Source organism: Varroa jacobsoni, unplaced genomic scaffold, assembly GCF_002532875.2.
Source record: "Varroa jacobsoni isolate VJ856 unplaced genomic scaffold, vjacob_1.0 contig01148, whole genome shotgun sequence".
Classification (NCBI taxonomy): domain Eukaryota; kingdom Metazoa; phylum Arthropoda; class Arachnida; order Mesostigmata; family Varroidae; genus Varroa; species Varroa jacobsoni.
In genome coordinates this window covers 51,848-73,426 of record NW_019214589.1, presented here as the reverse complement: position 1 = coordinate 73,426, position 21,579 = coordinate 51,848, and the positions used below count along the sequence as shown (strand labels likewise).

Sequence of the window (21,579 nt, the reverse complement as noted above, 5' to 3'; positions counted from 1 at the left end):
AGGACGTCTATATTCGCTCTGAGGTACATTACTCTCTAGCGTCCTCTAACAAATGTAAAATTTGTTTGCCACTAGATAGAGCCTGCATTGTAAGAACAAGCACAACTAAGGATCCTGTAAATTTGTTAATAAGGCAGTTATTTTTATAATTTATTAATCAGTGTTAGCCTATAGAGACTGGGTGCGTCCTACACATCCAGGACACGATTGCGCATATTTCTAGAAAGTACTGATTAACTAAATTAAGAACTATTAGTACAATTAGGATTGTCAATTTTAGCGCCGGAATTAAATTGATCTCCTACTTAATGAAATATTGTCACAGAGCTGAGGTAGGCCCCATCAGCGTGTCTCATCGAGTCCTCATGTACATGACAGATTTCCGCGATGCGGTTGCAGGAAGCATGCTAGTGCAGAACTAAACAGTTTAAGCTACAAACCGATATTTTTAAGCCTCAGCAGACCACCCGGTGCAACATTGTTAAAGATTTCTCCTAGATACACATATGTACGGGCCGTAAGGAATGTTCTCGTAAAATCGAGTCTTACATAAGAAAATCTGTGTGTCTAAAATTATCAACTGTTACTAAAATGAATGCTGTGATTTTAGTGACAAAGCACTATATCTTGCGTTATGGTGCATTCTTCTGTTAAAAAGAGGCCTTGTCTTCGGGAGTGGCGGAGGGCAAGGTAATTTCCAACCGTTTTGTTGAACGACAAGCTATCGCGTGTCTTGGAACAAAATCATTTAGCATCACGCTAGGTAAAACAGCACAAACAGAAGGCTAAACACCGACGAACTACAGATTCGAACCTAGAAGAAATAATTTTGTTGACACACATATCTCTCGAGACGTTAGGCGGTCTGTCTCCCTTCGGGAAAATTGTACGAGTTTTTCAAAATGCTTGCATTAGCATCGTTAAAAATCTATTAAGAAAGTTTACTTATGATGAAAATATCCTGACTTCAACTTACTAGAAAAATAAAAAAGCTACCATCGAAAAGTTAGCTAATTTTGCTATCGTTCTGCGTCAGTTGTAGATGGTCACAGGCCTGTCTAGTTCAAACGTGGCCATTTTTCTTTTGATTTTACCAATTAATTGTAAATTAATAGTGTGACGATTGTCACGCCCACCCTTTCGTTTGGTGAAATAACTGTTTTTGTTTCGTCTAGTTTGTATGCTTGCACGACAAAAAAGACTCAGTGGTGAGGAAAAAGAGATCCGTATAAATTTCAGAGAAAAAATTTTGTTGAAGACGTTAAGTAATACTGTCAAAGCAGTAGGTATACATAGATGGCACTATTCTGTTATGTATTTGAACAAAATAGCGGTTATGAAGTTGTCAACAAAATAATTGTACAGAACCTATAAATAGTTATCAAGTTGATAAAGCTAGTTCCATATATCCGAGGTGCTCCAGTTAGAGCGACCCTTACATATTGTTCAGGTCTTGCGCATGGTTGATGATACTGCAGAAGTTCAATACGCATCATGCTCAGCGCGCAAGTTGGTGTTTTACATGAAAAAAAAAAAACATACAATTGTGTTCGGTAAATAGATGCAGAGTTATGCAAAACTCTCCTGTTAAAAAAACGGCACGACAATGATTCGAACGACGTTTTTTGTAATTAGCAAACGATGATTTTGAACACAGCATATACCGTATATCAACGATTCGAGCAAATTTCAATTTATCACTCCCATTAATTTTAGCTCTAGATAGATAGATGATAGGTGATTATGACGTACTTGACAATATTACAAAGCATAAACTAGTATAACAGTAATAAAAAGGTATGCTTTATTTATGGTATTACAGTATGGAAATTACGGGTTACTTCAAGCATACTTTTTAATGAAATAGGTTGATTTACAGAATCAGACCCTATCTTCTAAATGTCGCTTTTTTTGAACTGTTAAAGCATTGACAGTGGACAGATCACAACCGCAACAAGACGTCGTTTATAGAAAATTTCTAGTTCTTCTGATAGCCCTTTGCCGACAAAAATCGAAGGTTTTTCTTTCAAAAAATAAACAAACACCCCACGTGTAAGCTTACCTTTCACGTTTACGATTGTACCTCGCATTGCCTTTTTTCTCGTTTGTCGATCGCCTGCGGACTCCAACTGTTTCAGCTCGACGCTATGGGATTTCTGCTCTGTCAGCCTGATTCTGTTTCATACAGACGATGCTCTTTTAGGCGTATTAGATTTCACGAAGTAGCTCTCAGTATCTTCAAGAGGCATTAACCGGCTACTATGATTAAATATGGGTAACATGTATCGGTTCCTACATGATGACTATAAGAAGCTTTATTGTTTTACCTACCGGCGAAATAAGAACCTCACTTATTTCTGTTTGTAAAGGTAGTGCACGACGAACTTCTATAATATACATCATAAATAAGAGAAATATCATCAATTCATGTTCATAATACTCATTGAAACATGTGCAAATTCTAAGTTCCACTCTACTCTACATGTAGATGTTGTTTCTACAATTCAGTGACTCGTCAGGGTGGAAATTCGCTCTTACGCAAATTTCACTGAAAAGGTAGAGTACACAAATTTTGGCCAGATACGAAAATACGCTTTCCGTCTCACGCTTATGAACGAAATAACTATTTATTTCGTGAAATATAATCGCATAAAAATATTTACTGCCACAGGTCACGTTTTTCTAGAGTTAAGATGAACGATAGAATGTGTTCGATCTACGTCCGTTGCGATAGTAAGGCATCTCTTCTTATAAATACAGTGTTTCTTTGAAACGGAGCGAGAGAGCAAAATATATTAATCGCATGAGGATATCATTTTATCTAGGAAATTAGACTTTATATATTGGCTCAAGTAGTTCTTTTTGACACTTGGGTCTTTCTACACCTGCAATGAATCTATTTTATAGTTGATGGGCTTTCCCTTTAGTGACAATTTTTTGCCAATTAGTTCATTTGGGTTTTCGAAATCCCAAAAAACAGGTTTACATATCTGGAAACGGTAGCTACTATGCGGTGTACCCGCTACAGCGTCTGCTTACAGTCACTTCCCCCTTATCTGTCCCGCCAGGATTGCATAATCGTTGTGCAGTTGCTCCGGTTTTCCTTATGCGTAATTTAAAAAATGCCATAACAGCTATCTGCAGTTGTATCCAATCTGCGCCTTAGGAACTGGCGAACGGCCCATCTCTGAAGGTTAAATGCTGTTGGCTATCTAGTACCTGGAGCTTCAGGTACATAACAATGCAAATAAACATCTCCGTAAATAGCCCTCCCCTTCTCTCTTTTGTACTGTAATTGCCGTTCAGCTCTGAGTTACCTTTCTTAACAGAGGCGACCACTGATAATTCAATTACAATGACGAGCCGCGTGAGGCTTCGCGCTGAAGGTCATTTGCAACGAACGTCACATGCAGACGTCGCTTTTCCGCCTCGTAGATGCCGATTTATCTGATCCGGATGAAGGCATACATCACCCGTTGGGGTCACGCTGATGTGATAATCATTGAAACTTTTTATTGTATAACATGCTTTCGTTCCCATAGAATATCTTCCCTTATGCTGTAGTGAGAAATTAGTAGCAGAATTCGTGTTTATAACACCAGATTTATACTTAACGGCTTGCTTGCGCCCGTCTATATTGAACAGAGTCTTTGATGGCCCTACTTGAAATAATAACGGATACTAGTTAGGAGACAAAACCTTTCAGTTACTGCTAAAGATATAGATTAGTTACAGTAGCAGCTTTTGCAACCATCACAAAAATAATAATTTATCATATCACTTATTATTATTATTGGCCCACAACTATGTATTAATAAAATCGTACGGTGTTTAAATAGCTGCGCAACTGGGTGGCACTGTAATGAGTTATGCAGATCAGGCGTAGACACCAAAATGAGTCTTTCCCTAAGCATGTTCATGCTAATTACTGCCACTCGTCATTAAAGCCACCTTCAAACAGGTTTATAGGAAAATATCTTCCTGTAGTCATGTGCTTTCGTCTCTTGTAGCCTCCGCTCGCTTGGTCTGTTTCGTGTCACCGCTCTTTGATTGCTATCCTATACTTGGACGTGCCTTTACTATCTTCTAAGTATTTTGAGTTTTTACGAACGATAATCGTTTTCGTATGACATTTTTTGCGATCCGTACACAAAACTTATTGATGTGACCTATGCATTCGTTTTCTGCTTACGCGAAAACCGCTTGGGTATGTACTGCTGTTGTAATAGATAAGTTCATCAAAATATCTTGGTTTGTAATTTCATAGGGATTACATCTAAGTACGCTTTATGCCTATGTGCGCTTTATCTTTAGACTAGTATAGTTCAATATGGAAGCTTCAGAAGGGCATACATACATACATACATATAGCCCTTTTGCATAGCTGCGTGCCTACAGATTTGTTTCCCTACGAATACATCTCGTCTCTGCAAATAGCTCATGCTTGGACTTAAATTTACAACGTATATATATATATATATATATATATATATATATAGACGAAGTTCATTACGTACATACGATGGAAGCATGAGTAAAAAGACATCTTTCAAACGACAAGATCCGCCAAAACGGAAGTTGTAAAAAGGACATAGTGAAGGACAGAAACATAAGTGCACTTCGAGAATGAGAAATGTCTAGAAACTGGCCCGTATCTGCATAGTTGGCAACGGAATCATGTTAATCGTTTACTAAGGAGTTCACCAATTCTCTCATGATTTGTTTAAGCATGAACGACCAGCAGGAATACAGGATGGCAGACTGAAACGTATACAATGAGACTGTACTATATGAGTTCTGCAGTTCATGTTGATATCTTCTGTGAACCAGAGTTTAAGATCGGTAAACTTTCAACTGAGCTGAAAACCATGGAAAAAAACAAAAGTTCACTAATTTGGAAATGAAAATGAGAGCATTTTGCACAAAATAATAGCCCAAAAATTACTAGTATTGACTAGAAAGGCTGCCATTAACTATTAAGTTGAACTTACTGCGGGCAATTAGGCACAGGGACTGCCGTGTATTACTCAGGAGTCAATAAAGTTTCAAGCATTTGCCAAATCGAAGCAGACATTGTTTATGTTTTCAAATTACAATTAAGCTAAATATACACCATTTCGAGCGATTGCCTTTTGTCATTTCGCTATTCACGATAATCACCGTAAGACTTTTATGGTCTTTGGGCTAAAAATCGTGACAAATGATTTTTGTATCCCCTTTGTGAAGCCAAATTAACGCCATTAAAGGAGTTCTATGAAGACCGAAGCAGATGGTAGTTCTATGGCGCAAGCTGTGGGTTATGCGGACACATATATTAAAATTTCCCCTGTAAGTGCGTCTATTTCTGCCATATAACGAAAGGTGTATGTGGTCTGATACTGTTGATGTGGAAAGCGACGCCACTCTTCTCTTCACTACACCCGATCGAATTTATTCACTATTTGTTATCATCTTTTTAGTCGCTGACACTGAAGATCTGAATCGATCGCTTTGCCAGATAGCACCAGCTCTTCCAATTCCGCTATACATAGCACCATCTTCTTTGGCGTCAGTCTGGATTACACACCATATAATTTTTTTTTTTCTCACATTCTTATTATTGCATACGGTCCACTCGTCATCAGCTGTAATCAACCGCTTCAGAACTTTCATTGCGTGTCTGTAGAGTTTAGCAAATGGGGGGAAAAAAATATGTATATTTTTTTTGCATAAATTCGTCTTACGCCGAAGCTTCCTTTTTGCCGCCAGTTTTCTTCGACTGGTACATTTAGACTATTTAATGGTTTAGTTATTTGGCAAGGGCAGGGCTACTAACGCCAGATCTCAGTATTAAAATTACACCAACGCCGACCCGACACAACTTCTGATACTAGAGATATGTGATTTAACTGTCGCTCTGAATTAAAGTTTAGATAACTTTAAAAAGTTAGATACTTTTTCGACATGCAACTATATGATAGCGAACAACGTACGAAAGGTTGTGGATTGTCGTTTTATATTGAGAAGGGGTTCTATTTTTGAAAATTCCCAACGACTGATGTTTCTATTGTGGAAAGCGTGGAGTTCAGTGTAGCCTGCACTCTCTACTCTAAGTGAATTTAAATCAGAGCTAATTGAAAGATGTTGTTTTCCGGCTTAATTGATGAAAACAAAGTTCCGGACGTTAACTCAATCTTCGAGCTAACGTGAGGCAATGCGCCACTATTCAAAGACGGTTCTTCTTGGTTGTTTTCTATTTCGAAACTTTGCAAATCAGTCCCTTAAAGCCACGGCACAAAATCAAAGCATTCGTCAAAATCACGGACACAAGCAGAACCATTGCGCACTATACCGACTGCCTCGAAGTCAGCCGAAATTCGAGGGTTTCGTCGCTGACTTTTTAACCAGATTCTGCTATCGGCTGTGTATAGCTATCGCTTTGATCTCACCTGTGGCCGTTGCAAAAGAGAGCTAGCTAAAAAATGACCCCAGCACTGTTGCGTGCCATTGTTTCAAAATCACATCCGTTCAATTCTATGCTGTCGTTTACGGTCAGCGGGTTATCTTTGAAATGGTAGCGAATTCTATTGCATCATATATCATTTGCCCAATGAACGAGATAGGAATAAGGACGGGCCACGCAAGTGGATAAAGGCCTGCCGCCCACCGAGTAGAACGTTTCAAGGGCCACTATGTGAGTCTTCTATTTTATGCAAATAGTACCGTTACTTAATAAACAGAAAATGAGAGGACGTATATCGCGTCTATCATCGCTCACAGACAGATGTAAGAACGTGCAAAGGGATACGACACTGGAAACAAATAAATTTTGGCCTTCTCCGCTTCCTTTTGAAACGACTATGACGTTGACTAACGTAATTAATATTGCTTCATTCACCTTTCGATAAACATGGCAACTTTTGAGAAACTTCGGAACATGTTAGATCGACGCGGTCGCCTACACGTGTACGGTAGAAATTTTAGGAGGGACTCTAGATAGTGTACTCGATCTTAGATCCTCTCCAGCAGGAGGAAACGATGTGGGCGTGACATACCCCTAGATGTATAGGGTAGAGGGGACCGAATCATGGATCGAAAATTTATTGGACAAGTTCGTGTGTTTTAATGTACTAATTATACTGTGGTAGGTCTAGCCCTTATGGTATAGCAATTGTTTGTACACGGTTTGATGTATTTTGCCATTCATTAAATGTTTCTGCGCTGTCTTGGAATGGTGGCGGTCCATTATTTATTTATATATTTATGCCTTATCAATATTACCAAATATCAATACCTGCTCTCTTATTTTTCCAACAAACGCAAAAAATGTAATCTCTGTAACTTGTAACTTTTTAATAATCTAACCAGAGCACTTCGTCATATAACGGAATAGTGGTATGAGGTGAATAGCAGTCTTCTCAGATTCGTTCAGTAAATTTCGGATATTAGAACCGACGTACCAGGCCTAAATTTTCAACATTTAAAGATGTAACATGTATAAAACACGTTAGGTTTGTGTCGCTAATTTCGTACGAGATGCGTGACGCTTGGCATAACACTGGGCCAGTCCCGGAGCCTGAACATTCTAGCACAGATGTTATAATGAATTCCAAATCACATGCTAAAATAGTATGAGCGAACTCTGATCTATACTTCATCGAGAGCTATTTTCTTTTTTATGTTTGCTACAAACTGGATACGTGCGTCCAAAGTGTGATTGAGCCAACTTCGCCTTTCAATAATATACCGTTTACGAAAATAAGCCTTAACCGTGCGCTGCTGGTACTATTCTGCTACCAACATTAAGTAGTTTTTATGAACGGCTTAAAGTTAGGGGAACGCTTTAATCATCATTGTTATGGGAGCTAAAGTGCCGCCTGGACAGATTAAAATTAGAATATAAAGCGGTAATATTATGTTTTTTTTTTTCTTATTTTACTGCTTCTCATTCTCGATAGTCGAAAACTCTTTGTTTGTTCGACCAGAAGTCGTTGCTTAGCTTTGTCTAACAAGTTTATTTAGTGCAAAAACCGTGTTTCAATACCGAGTCCGTTGTCCGGATTATATGTCGATGTTCCTGTTCGGTTTTGGGCTCTAGAGATGGTATACTGGGTGAAAGAGAAGTTAAATTCCCACCTTAACTTTTTGTTTTTGTAACGAAACTCCGTAGCCAGCATCTTACCAGTATACATGTACCGTGCCTGTAAGTTTATAATCATAAATAGTGTCCTATCTATCAGTGATCCACCATCATGCAAGGCGATCCTTCCTGAAATCAAAAACGCCGGAGAACAGCGTGCTTTAGATCGAGAATAGAGTTTTTGAATTTGCCAAATCAATTTTCGAATAGTATAATTAGTTATGATGCGGTCATTTTATACGTTAACTTATTGCAAGCACTTTCGGTAGCTTCTTAACATAGGTTAACAATGAGAAAAAAAAAAACGCTATAAGTGATGCTTCTTATCGGTTGACATACTTTTTCAAATTGTCGAAGTTATTGTTGAAATTTGTAACCCGAATAAAACGATGATGACGCACCTGTAGAGCGCGAACAAATTTTCCAGCCGTATGTAAGGCTGGATATATAGGCGACACCTTAGTAAAGGGAAGTAGTAGATCAAAATGGCCGTAACTGATGTGACCTCCTAATACGTAGATCCTAAGGCTGGAATTATATTTTAAACGAATTCATAATAACGGTGTTGTAACCTGACGTTTTTCAACTCTACCGTTTGCTTGCGCCAATAAGGTATGAACTTGGTGTTTGTCTGATATTTTGGGCCGGTGGCATTTAATTCTCCGTGAGACATGCGTGAGAAACTCAGTGGGTCTGCTAACTTGGGCCAGGCCCATCTACTGTCGCTAAATATATTATCACAGTGTACATCTGGAACGTACAATAAACGAGACATCGTTACGTTGTATTGACTGATATTATGAGTACTGTGTACTTCTTCAATAGATAAAATAGGTAGAACTGTTTTTTATAGAAATTTCGAGATTCTTGCTATTCTCTACAGACACAGGCCATCCAACGGGCTCCTCTCTATCTATGGCTGATATTACACTTAAACTCATAGTCGAGTATATCAATAATGCGTTATATAGTAATGAGGATTGTTCTTATGAAGCTCAATTGTGGTCTAGATAACCGAGTTTGAAGCCATAATTTGAACTAAACAATACGTGATGTATATCAGATGTAGTTTTTCTTTTGTCTTCAAATAGCCTATACTTAGCAAAGGCTTTCGGCTAGAGTTTTTACGTAATAAATAAAACTGAACGCAAGCTTAATCTGTTTATATCTACAAAATGGCGTCTATCAGTCCGCTATCCGGGTAAATTTTTTTCTCTTTCTGAAATTCATACACGTATATTTTTGTGGGAAGCCTTCTAATGCATAAAGGCAACAACATTGCTAAGATGCTGTTTCAACTTGAATACATCTTCTAGAAAGTACGCTAAGCTCGCTCATTCAGTGACGTACTGTCTCCGTTCTGTATGCTTGGTCACCACTATCAAACGCTGAATTCGAGCATCGATACACCGGAAATATCGAGAAAGCAAGGTGCGTGCAGGGTTCGCTACGTCGTCGTAAGGCATCGCGCAAATGGCCTTGAAGGCCAATCGTAAAGTTGTATCAATTTCGGGTATCTACATTTCCAGTATTTGAGGGCTTGTTTTATTTGGCCTAACTAATAATAGTTAGCATACCAGTACGGAACAGAGTGGTAAATATTTGCCCAATATTCACCTACGGAGAAAAAGGCCCTTGACATTGCCTGCGTCGGTCCATTACCCCTTAGTACTGCACTATCGTTGTCGTCGAGAATCATGTACAGGCAAAAGCAGTCACAGTAAAAGGAAGTTAGCTCAAGCAAGCTATACGGGGTATGTTTGTCCAACGGTACGTTATTTAGCGTATCTTGTAGCGAAATCTCTGTTTCGGTACGTCTCAACACTGAATTGAAAAAAAAAAGTCAGTCATATGTCGTTTTTTCACCCTTTGAGAAGGTGGTAGACGTCAGAGATATTTCTTTTTATTATTTTTAGTTGTATTATTAGGGTGTTTTATCTTCGGGGGCAGAAAACGGGGTCTGTTGGTGGGTGGTACGTGTTACCACGTACGCAAACCAAGTCGGTCGGCCTTTGGCCAGCATCGAATAGACAGGCATAAATCAGAAACGGAATTCACTATGAGAACGACACATCCCGCCAACTGAGGTGCATTTATCGAAGGCATGTACGTCACATAGGTTAAATGAAATTAACTATTGGGCGCACTAGTTTGTATGCTTATGTTACATGGAATACTTAACACTCCAAATCAAGCCGTGGATCTATTTGTAAATTATTCATCGTACCATCTGCTATAACAGCAGAGAACAGTATCAGAGCAACTGAGTGTAAGCGTTTTTGGCGGAAATAGAGATTATTATCATAACTGGGTGCTATTGCTTTTCCAAAAGCCTGCAATAAATATATGTTCAGTTAGGACTAATAATAGATCTTGATTATATATAAATCGTATTTATATAGTAATCATAATAACGTTATAGATAGGATATTTTTACTCTTAATTAAATTGTGAAGAGACATTTCTTCAAAACGTCAACTGATACTTATTTTTTAAGTACGCAACTAAAAGAGAGAAAGAACGTATTCAATGAAGTCGACAGGGGTGTCTACAATAAGTGGCTACCATACGTGAAATGCTTTAGCTGATGGGCGGTAATTCAGCTGACGCATCATTCATTATAGTCTTTTATTTAAGCAAAATTTTGACTGTTTTCTTTTTGGATAATTTTTTTAAATATTTGAAAATATTACTGTTGGAAGAGCAATGAAATATGATTGTTTAATCATTCTTTAACGAATTAGGTTTTTTGCCCATCGAACTACCGTTATTTAGTCATCATAATTTTCACGCAATGACGATTGATGCAGCATAATCCTCGGCTTTCATCGTGTGAATTATAGGATAATGCGATTCGTAGTAGTATCCTTGTAGTCGAAATTTCGATCATTGATTATGTAACCCAGTTTGGAGGTATTTACTTATCCACCGGAGAGCTCCTTTTCGAAGCTAGTCACTAGTCGTGCATTGAAACCGCGACAATCCATAATTACCATCGACAGACAGCGGCGTTAGCTGACGAAGCTGCTCAGTCACCTATCGCCCATTGTCTATCCTATATTATTTTGCGCAAGGCCAACTATTTTCCATTTAGCATTTGCGGCAGTAGCACTAAACTTTTAAGCGATATGTTCGCTTGCCGCTACGTGCTTTGTCGTGCTGCTAAATACAGCAGGTGCGCAACCCACGAGCTAATCAATTCGTCATGTTTTTTTATATGGCCAATACGCATCAGGTCGGTTTGTGAATAGAATTGTTCGTTCTGTCGCAGGTTCGGCTTAAAACATTGCTCGTCCTGCATGTAGTCTTGCGTATACATACAGACGGTAGCAGGCATCACTTGAAGGTCCGGCTAATAAAAACAGGTAGAAGAAAATGTTTTCCTATACCGTTTCGTTAGGTAGTTTTCGTTAGCTTCTTGTTGGTCGAATCGGTCGGTGTCTGTTTATCAACTACAGTATAATGCGGTAGGCTACCGCCACGCTTGAAGTACATAATGATAGTACATAGGTGAGGTCGACCAGCGCCCAACGCTCAATTCGGCGACGTTCATTACAACGGCCTTGCTGATAGACCTTACACAATTATTATTCTAGTTGTTTCAAGTGCATTGCAGAACCTGCGACGCGTTCAGCGCCATCTTTGGTTCCACCCGCCGCTCGTGAGCAGGCCGGCCGGCCGGCCGGCGGCTGCCGCAACAAATTACGTCAACGCGACTTGTATTGACTCGCCTTTTCGCGCATCGTCGTCGTCTTTGCCGTCTTCAATATTTACTGTAACTCCTGTTAGTTTGCCTGTACTATCACCACCGCCATTCCTCCTGCTGCTTCGGCCGTGGTTGAGGAGGCGCTCGCAAGCGAGAAAGGGTGGCCGGCGAGCGCTAAGCGGTCGTTGGTCAGGTAGCAATCGCTGGGTGGCGGTAAGGTAAAGGTAGGCGAAAGAAACAACGGAAGAAAGAAAGGCAGGGAGGCAAGCAGCCTTCCTACCAACTAACCAGCATGCGCAAGTCGACGCGTCACCGTTACGTCGAGGTCGGCAAAAGGGGCCAACGCCACATGATGCTCGTCATGGAGGATGCACCCAGACGCGTAAAGATCAAGAAGCGGCCCTCAAATCAGTGGAAGGATAATCCCTCCATCGTTGTCGAGGAAAGCTCTGATCAGGACGAACAGGGAGGAATAGGCTCCTCAAAACGTGAGTATCACCATTACTAACCCATCAACCAAGAAAACAACCGATACTGATGACTAGCAGTCAATCATTTCCTTTAGCATATGCCCACTGCCACCTCAAATGCCTTATTACCATCCTGCCGTCAAGTTCAGACAGGCACACATTCAGTATCCCATCATTTGTCGACATATCTGTCCGCATAGCACAGAGTAACGTCTCCTAAAAATCTACTCTTTTTACTACATGCAAAAAGCCAGCACCACGAGGAGTCCTGTAATCAGGCGCAATGCCCGACCAGTCGTCGTGGTGGCAGAGGTTTCAGGCGGCCATTGAAAAAGAAGTGTTCCTCATTTTTCTGTTCAACTCAAACATGCTTGTTAAAGGTGAGGGCGGAGATTACCTGTACGAGGATAAGAACCGTGATGATGGTGATCAGGTTTCGGACCACGAAGGTGACGACGCGTCGGATAAGTCGCAGTCCGAGAGCGAAGAGAAGGATAAGGACGAGATCGGTAAAGACAAACATGACGAGGAACGTTTCTACTCAAAAACCTTCCTCGAGTTGGCGACCAAGTCCGCTCTGAAAAAATCCGATGTCGGATTGACCAAGGACAACGACGATGGAAAATACGCGGCGGAACTTGACGCCAGTGGGCTGCTAAGCCTTGAAGAACACTTACTGTTAATGGAAGGACGGCTGATCGAAGATATTTCGAACATCGTTCGCGAGGAACTAGCTGAATTCAAGCGACTGTTCGTAAGTTGAGCGTGCGCCCTGTAGTGCTTTCTACTTTGTAATTTTATAACCTTATCTAAGTAAAATTTAATTTTGCACCCTATATGCACTATGTAGATTGTATTAATCTCCATCCAAACATGTTGATGTATTACTATTTTTGCCAGTAATCTTCTAATTACGCATATGCATGTACATGTACAAAATGTACGTGTTGTACGAGGGTGTGGCCGTACCTTCCAATACTTTCAAGTGTTCATTTATTTAATAATCAGTTTCAAACCGCTGATTTAAACGCGTCCAATCAGGGCCATTCTAATGCGTGGAACAGAACCGGGACCAATCAGGTCAGTTAACCTAATGTGTGTCCGTTTGTTAACGATCAAAACATTTGTTTTTTCTATTTCACCTAACTCTACTTTGTGCACCATATAGGCTTTGTGTGTTTGTTTCTCTATTCGGTATGTTTTATTCGTACGCACTAGCTTCATATTGCCTCAAATCATATCGCCCAGCAAATTGATTCCGTGATGCGAGTATGTCGCTATATTTGTGCTACACTTTCACAAACCACCCCTAAGATCGCCAAACTAAGATACTTCAATGAGGCTGATCATTAGCCGACGTCAAGCAACGCTACTCTGCGACGAAGATGGCCACGCCAAAAGAGCCGACGATCGAATCGTAGATCATCGGCCTGCTGTACCGTGTTATTAGCGGACAAATTGAGCGAGTATTGCGGGTAGTGTGTATATGAGGCAGAGAGAAAAAAGGATGCTTTGTGCATACGTGTCTGCGTATGTACGTATTTAGGAACAAACACCGACATCAATAAGGGCTACCAATAGGCACCAGAAAAGTGAGAGTGAACAGCGTTAGAAATGACTGCATGGCACGCGACGCAATGCATGTGACGCATGATCCACGCGAGATCCTCACAGTATAACACGTTAATTACTGCATGTAGTGATGTATAGGGGATTGTCTACACGCAAGAGTGCGTGGATGCTGAACAGGTTCGCTTGTCCATTCAATCGTAAGGAAATGGGAGCACTGAAGACAAGTGAAGCCTAGTGTATCAGTTTTCGGTATTCTGCCCGCTAGAAGCAAGCGTTCTTTTCTTCCAGAGTTAGTGGGATGTGGAAACGAAACAAAGGGGGGGGGGGACAAACAACAGAATAAAACGTCTGTCTTCGCAAGGAGCTCAGTAGGGTCTTCTTATTGCTAGAGATATACTAAATCACGGGTAGCCCCGGTAAGTGGCTGACCGCTCCGACAAACTTCTTTTTTCTGCCGTTTCACTTCGGCTGATAATATGTATAGATGCCATTGTTGTATAGTGTCATTTTAGATACGCGACTCGTAGATACCCTATTCTTGGATGAATTGATGAGACACCTCCATCGTGTCAGCATGCTGTGCGACATTTAGGCTGCGTGACACAATGTTACGCATTTGGCTTATGATAAAAATTGTATGACGCACACGAAAGCAGTCATCGTGACCTCGTACTAACAAAAACCTAGCAAAATTACAATTATAATAATAGAATTTTTAAATTCGGATATCCGTAAACTTAAATGATTTTAGCACATTAAACAAATCAAATGTTAGGAACTAAGCGAGAAAAATAAGGGAAAAAGAAGGTATCTTAGAGCGTACGTAAATTTCGACCACACTGGCCGTGCATTGTTGTAAGTGCCTGTCATTCCTCTAAACCAGTGACAAACGCTGATTTTTGGCCAATGTTTCGGTCATTGGAGACATTACAATTTCTGGTAATCGACGAGTACAATAGACGTTGAATAAAGCAACATGTTTTTCATTTGCGTGTGGTAAACGGCATCCAATTCTAGTCAGATTCATTTTCCTCTTTACTCAATGCTTTTCGTCATGGCTAAATTTCGAGAGAAGTAACTAGCACGTTACATTTCTAGCTGGTGAGCCCCTCCGAAAGTCCTGAGCCTGAGGAGGCTTCTAGCGAGGATTTTGCCGATATGTTCAAAACTTTCGCGAAGTTTGGCGACTCCAAAGGAGCGGGCGATTTGATGAGTCTGTCCAATTCGGATCGTTGGTGGAAACAGGCCAGGGTGATCGATGGACGTCGGCTTACCACGACGGACACGGGCATCTACTTCCGCAAAATCGCCAAGTAAGCAATTAATGAATAAGAATAGGCTTTTATTAGCTTCTGCTTAACGTCGAGTTGTAGCGCCACTTAATCTTCGTTGGATTCTGTGTAGGAAATTAGGCTATCGACGATATAGTGAAGTTGAAATAACTATAATGCATTATTTTCGAAAAAAGAAAAAAAGCTTATTCTCAGAGAACGGCATAAGTGTGAGGTGTTTCGATATCAATCTCCATATTGTATCAATACGAGAACAAAAAAGGGAGAACGAACTTATTTATGAGCGATGACGAATTTTGCTTACCTAACGTCCCAAGCCAGGTAAAATGGCGTGGTCGACAATTCAACCGCTCGAAAGGTTCAATTCTGCTTTTCGTTATTCTTATTTTGTTTTCTCTCTGTAATATTATTGCGGTATTCGTTTGAGAGATCACAATATGGCCGCCTAGTTCAGCAATGTGAATCTCTTTTATTAGATTTCCTTTTTCTAATCACTCGGCTCTGAATAAGACAGCTGACGTATCAGAGACAGTGTTAATTGCTCTTACTATGCTTTTGTTCGCCAAATATATTTACATATATTACAGCCATTGCCTATTGCATTACTACAGCAGATCACTGGTCACAGTGAAAATAAATACCGCTTATTATGTAGACTGATGCCTAACTGTATTCTACCTAAAGTGCTGCAGAGTACACACTTGCATCTTCCACAAAGCCCTTACCCTGGCACACTTGTTTCTCGTAAGTTTTGCTCGTGCGAAAAAAAAAAAAAAAAAACGCAAAACACAAAATTCACACTTTTCATAGCACAATAACAACCCATTTGTATTAATTCGTCACGGTGCTGCTTTTGAAAAATTTTCGCTTCAAGCTTCCCGTTGCGACCAGTAACTAGCAAATCAAGAATCTACAAAAACGTTTCGTATCTCAGGTTCCCTTAGAGCAGTAGATATTCCTCATTTATTAGCAGAACTGCCCCTAGACAGGATAAAGGCCACTACTTAGATAAGACAAGGCACCAGTGGCACTAGAGAGGTTTATGTATCCTACAAAAACAGCCATTTCTAACGAAACCTCATGGGCTCGCAGAAACTGAAAACGATAGAACAAGACTTGACGAGGAAGTATCCATAGAAATGCAGTGACCCCCTAGCCTGAGGACATGTCTATTCTAGCAAAGCTGAAAAAAAGCTTCGACTTCCATGAAAGAAAACAACGAACCTTCACTCGGCTGCATAGCGACGGCCGACGCCATGCCTCAATTTCAGAGTTCCCACGCTAGCTATTATATAACGAGCTTGTTGTTTCGCCAAGCCAACATATTCGGACCGCATGACAAGTGCGGCCTGGGTGTGCCGTTAGAATGCCGGTCTGGTTGTTGAATACAATGGACAAAAATGACGCCCTACTTATCTAAGCGAAACTACGGTTTTTTTTATTTATATTATAAGCCCATTTAGATTTAAATGGGCTTATTAGTTATTATGATTAAACAGAGAGCAATTGGCCCACTAGAGCAGAAAGGGCAGTGGTGTACTGAATATCGTTATAAAGTAGTGATCAAAATCGTTGTTAGTAAAGAAATCAATGTCAAGTACATGGTGTTCAGATGAGCTGATACCGCCCTTTGGTCAAAGTAACGCAGCTAGCCGCTATTAAAAGATAGCATAATTAAAAGGTTTGTCTTAACAAATATTGTAGATCTAACTCTCGAATTGATTCAGTTTTGATGTATGAGACTGTGGCCTGCCTTTTTAGTTATAGGGGTGCCTATTTCGTATGATATTTGCCTATATGATGCCTATTTCGTCGACAGATTTTATGATAAGCCTATTTTATGACAAGCCCTAGAAAACATAAAGCAGTATTATGAATTGTTTCAATGATTGGAACAACAGCTCCATAGCTGTTAGATATCGAGTAATTAATTATACCAGAATGACCTTTATACTCTAACGTAAGTCGTATTATAAATTGCGATAAACCGTAACAAATTTCATCCGCACGACTTATTGCAACGAAATTAATGATATATATATATATATATTGGTTTTTTGCCCGAGGCAGCTTAAAATAGCAAAACTTAAACAAATTCATTAATTAAGCAAACAAGCTACAAGCATTGCTGATATAATTGATAATGATTGAATGGTTTGTCGTGTTGGCCTTCACTTGAGCTTCACATTGATAAAATAATATCGTGCTGCGAAAAGACACTTCAAAATAGAATAACACTTCGTTGAGAGCCTCAATATAGGTACAAGTGCAGTAAATAACAAGCGTAGTTTGGCTTCGCAGTAATGGTATCCATTGAGAAGACAAAATTTTGTTTCCTTTTTTAAAGTAGCTGCAAATGCGTAGATACAAGTATAGCCGACTGAGCCAACGCGGAAGGCAAAAACAAGATAGCGTTTCCTTTCTTCTATTTGTGTAATAGGCAATTGACGGTTTCATTAATGATCTTCTATTACAATTTATCTGCACTGCTATTGAACGATTCAAACTGCGCGCCTTTGAGCTATAATTTGTTCTCAATACGTTGGTCGCCTTTAGCGACCTTGGTAATATCCCACATATTTGAGCATTTGTATTTCTAATTTAATCAGCATCGGGCAGTCGACGTGGAAGACAGCGTCTTATTTGCTTACTAGTTCCGGACAATCATTTTAAATGGCTTGCTGCAATGTTCTCCATTGTCGACAACAAAGGTCCATATTAGCTGCTTTTCCAGGCACGATCCTTTTTAAGTTTAATTCGTGTGGCACCCAAACGTCGAGCGTTTCTTTGTAGCCAACTTTCTTCAAATCAGTTGCATGCTTAGTAATATCATGGCTACTCAAGTGCCGATCGTGTCCAAATTTCGCTACAATTTCATCAGCTTTTCCCGTAATTGGGCTAGCACTACGGAGAATATCTTTATATCGAAACGAATGCAATAGTCCCTTCTTTGCGCCATTCGTTCAGATGACACATCTTTTCTTATTGCGCTGTAGAAATCTGTACCGCCATCGTGATAAAACTGTAAAAATATTACGTTGTTACAAGTGGATTCGCCGAACTTCGAGATATAAAATACGTTTGAACTGAATAATGAGTTTTGATATGCGTCAGAGGTTCTCTTCTCCTATTTCTTCCATTCCAGGGCCCTTGCAGCTTCTGGATAGCCGTATACTTACTGTTCGCGTTCCTACATGTAATTTCTTTATCGGTAGTTTCCTGAAGTAAGTCTGTAGTTGAATGTATGTTGCTCCTTTTAGGGCATGCAAGGCCCCATAATGACACGGACATAAGTCCATAGAGTAAGTGGCTTGAACCCCGACTTGAATATTCCTTTGTTTAACACAAAAGTAACTGAGGCATGACATTGGGATTTGGTATTCTCATCAAATAGCCACTCTGCGTGCTCACAATTGCCGTGTTGACAGTCTATGGATGTCAATTGAGGAACTCAAAATGGCAAGCTGCATTAACTGTTTCAATTTCGACGAGTATTCCATAGAAGTAAATGCCACTAATATCTATCGCAAGCCCTATTATCACCTCGTATCTGAACATACTCAATATTACCACCGAACATGAAGACGACGCCATCTCACCTGGTCCATGTCTGGCTGGCGGCAAAGACAGAATTATGCCTTGCCTATGGTGACTGTATGTTTACGAGCATTTCTAACTGGTCCAAGTCAATTCATGAGGAACCCCTTTTTTACTCATTCTCAGCATTTGGATTGTGGTTGTGCAACACATTACATGGGAAACGCCAGTTTTTTTTTCCGATAGAGCGCTTAAACTTTAAGCTCTGCCTGCGTAAAAAGCTTTCCTGGTTGCGGGAATGTGTTTTTGTCCTTCGAATATCGACACCTTCTTGCTTCATCTTAAGGCATTTACATCATTTTTGTACCCTGTTGTCGCTTAAGGCTTCCCTACCTAACCTCTTCACCAATTTCCTATGCATTTCTGAATAGATACTGGAATAAAAACTGGGTCATTAAACATTGATTTTTGCAACTGAAAAATGTTTTACGTACCAAATAGAGGCGCGTAGTTTAAAGGCCGTTCAATTTAAAAGGTCTGCTGAATTCGGCTGTAACAACTTAATATAGCCGGTCTTTACAGAAGTGTCATTTTTTTTCAAGACACTAAATCGAAATAAACCATCATTTTAGCACATCTACTTATTACGTGAGATACGTGGCTAAAGAGTTATTTAGCTAGAAAAACGGTCGACAACTTAATATCTAATATGCCATAAAAGTGCGGGTTAAAGATAATATGGTACCACAATAGTACGGAACGAACCTGCTGGTACCTTGAAAAGTCATATATATGCTCAGAGTCGTTTGGCGAAATAGCAGCTTCCCAGGCAAACACAATATCGGAACGTATTCGTAAAAGTCTCATCGTTTAGACAGAATATGCATTAAAACCACACGTATTTGCTATGTCGCAGGACTCACACGATTCAAATAGCCATCTTCGTAGCTAGCAACACGTTTCTCAAACCGTCACAGCTTTAACTCTTCGGTCACAACTTTGTTGTTACGACTCATATACGACTGCATAGACATACGATCATGTTAGAAGCGTCTGGCTATTCCAGTCGCATTTGATCACCGTAAAGAACTCACCAAGAGGATTTTGCACTTATAAATTATAACCTAATCCTTGCCATTATCTCAACAATATTAGACCCATGATTTATATAAGAGCCGAACAAGTGATCATCATCCCAAATGTATGCAGCCAGTAGAAACATGGTAGATACGCTGAAAATGGCTCAAGCGCAAGTGGCACGATGAAGATTAATGAAGCCGTTGACAAATAATCCCATGTAACCCTGTAGTCTTTTTGCCATATTGAATGAGCTTGCCAGGCGCATCTTATTCCGGCAAAGTTAGTACGAAGTAACTACATCAAATCATACAAATAGGTGTTTCTCTTACAATACATTATTATATCGTAAATGGAATTTTACGGCATACATGCTAACTGTGCAGCTTCTCGGCGCGGGCAGTAATTCCTTGTCTCCTCATTAGTTGCTAGTTATTTTTGCAGGTACGCATGCCTTTTGCAACTTTCTGCATGAGTAGTACGCTAGATTATTTTGAACAAGAGTTATCGTACTAAAAGTGATTGAAGTATACTGGGTTAATGCAGACGTTTGCAGAAACAAATGGCGCCTTAAACTTCTATGTCACAAATTCATAGTTCTGAGTAAATTGTCAGGTAGAAGGGTGCATACCCACTACAAAGTAGATCTCGGTTTTTTCTTGAAGGATTGCAATCAAGTGTACAGGTGTACATCTATGGCTTGCACTATGTCCGTGACGTTTACTTGCCGTACATCCTTAGGCTTCATTGAGAGGCCATATCGACTAATCTCAAGGAAACTGTCGCCAGAATAAACCGCATCCACGTAAAAGGTTTAAGCTTTGAAATTCGGAATTGACTGTCTATGCTATAATAATGTTTACGTTTATCTATTAATTTTATGATAACGGTTACGTAGTAAATGTTGTTTATTCCCGTGCTCAAATTCGTTTTGAAGCCGAATAAGAGCTTATGACCGTGCACTATTTCTGTATGCGAGTCTATTTGTCATACGCCACCGTCTATGAAATGTCACTTAGACTCGTCGATCTCAACGAAGTCAATTCGACCTCTAAGTTCCGTGATATGAAAAACTACCTTTGAACTTTTTTTTTTTTGAAACATTTCGAAGACAGTTGTCGAATTGCTCACAGCGGCTTATGTAATAGCTTCTAGCAAGGGTATTCTATGGGACTTGTGTTTCTAGGGTGATATAGCCTGATTTACTACACTTTACTATGTGTACATGAACAAAAACTCTCACCATTTAGTAGCCTTTAGCTTTGGTCAATATTTGTCTTATGTGTTTCTGTTGCTCCCACAATCTTAGTGTTTGTTAGATACAGAGAAATTTCGTTAAAGATCCGTACGTACTTTAAGAAACTACCGATCTTGGGCTTCCATTGTAGCGACGCCCCCTCTAACTTGTAGGAATCACGATGTCGAAGAAGGGAGTACGGATCGGGCAATATCATATTCCGGAGGAAGGTAGGAATCACGAAATCAGAAATTTATCTGCGTTTCGTCACTTAGGAGTGGATAGATGCTTTATGATGAAATTCTGGAGCTTACCAGGTGCACTGGCTTGGATTGTGTAGATTAATCAAACCGACCTCGGCGGAAGTGGCAAACGAGCAAAAACATCCGCTGTTGTTATCAGTTACTGTAGTGGGGGCCGATTCGCATAAAGTTAATTTTTTCCTCTTTTTACTTCCAGTTGAAAAGTCTGTAGATGTATCGACACAAAGTCGATGTACCGCGGTCTTCCGCGCACATATTCCAAAACCTCCGAGCTGAGGTGCATTCATTACCAACATATGAGACGTG

The 21,579-nt window shown here is 40.0% G+C and overlaps 1 protein-coding gene across 4 annotated transcripts in view; it reads left to right on the top strand.

The window, feature by feature from the left end:
* Positions 1-21,579, top strand: part of LOC111271863 (uncharacterized) — a 48,144-nt gene that overhangs the window by 5,492 nt on the left and 21,073 nt on the right. For 3 of the 4 annotated variants that reach the window (XR_002687180.2, XR_002687181.2, XM_022852873.2), the window contains exons 2-4: positions 11,716-12,313; positions 12,676-13,049; positions 14,966-15,180. Coding sequence is in view for 2 of the 4 variants with exons in the window: in XM_022852873.2 (XP_022708608.1) it covers positions 12,118-12,313; positions 12,676-13,049; positions 14,966-15,180 (785 nt within the window). In the remaining 2 variants the exon portion in view is untranslated. The remainder of the gene's footprint in view (positions 1-11,715; positions 12,314-12,675; positions 13,050-14,965; positions 15,181-21,579) is intronic. The other variant, XM_022852874.2, reaches the window with a different exon arrangement.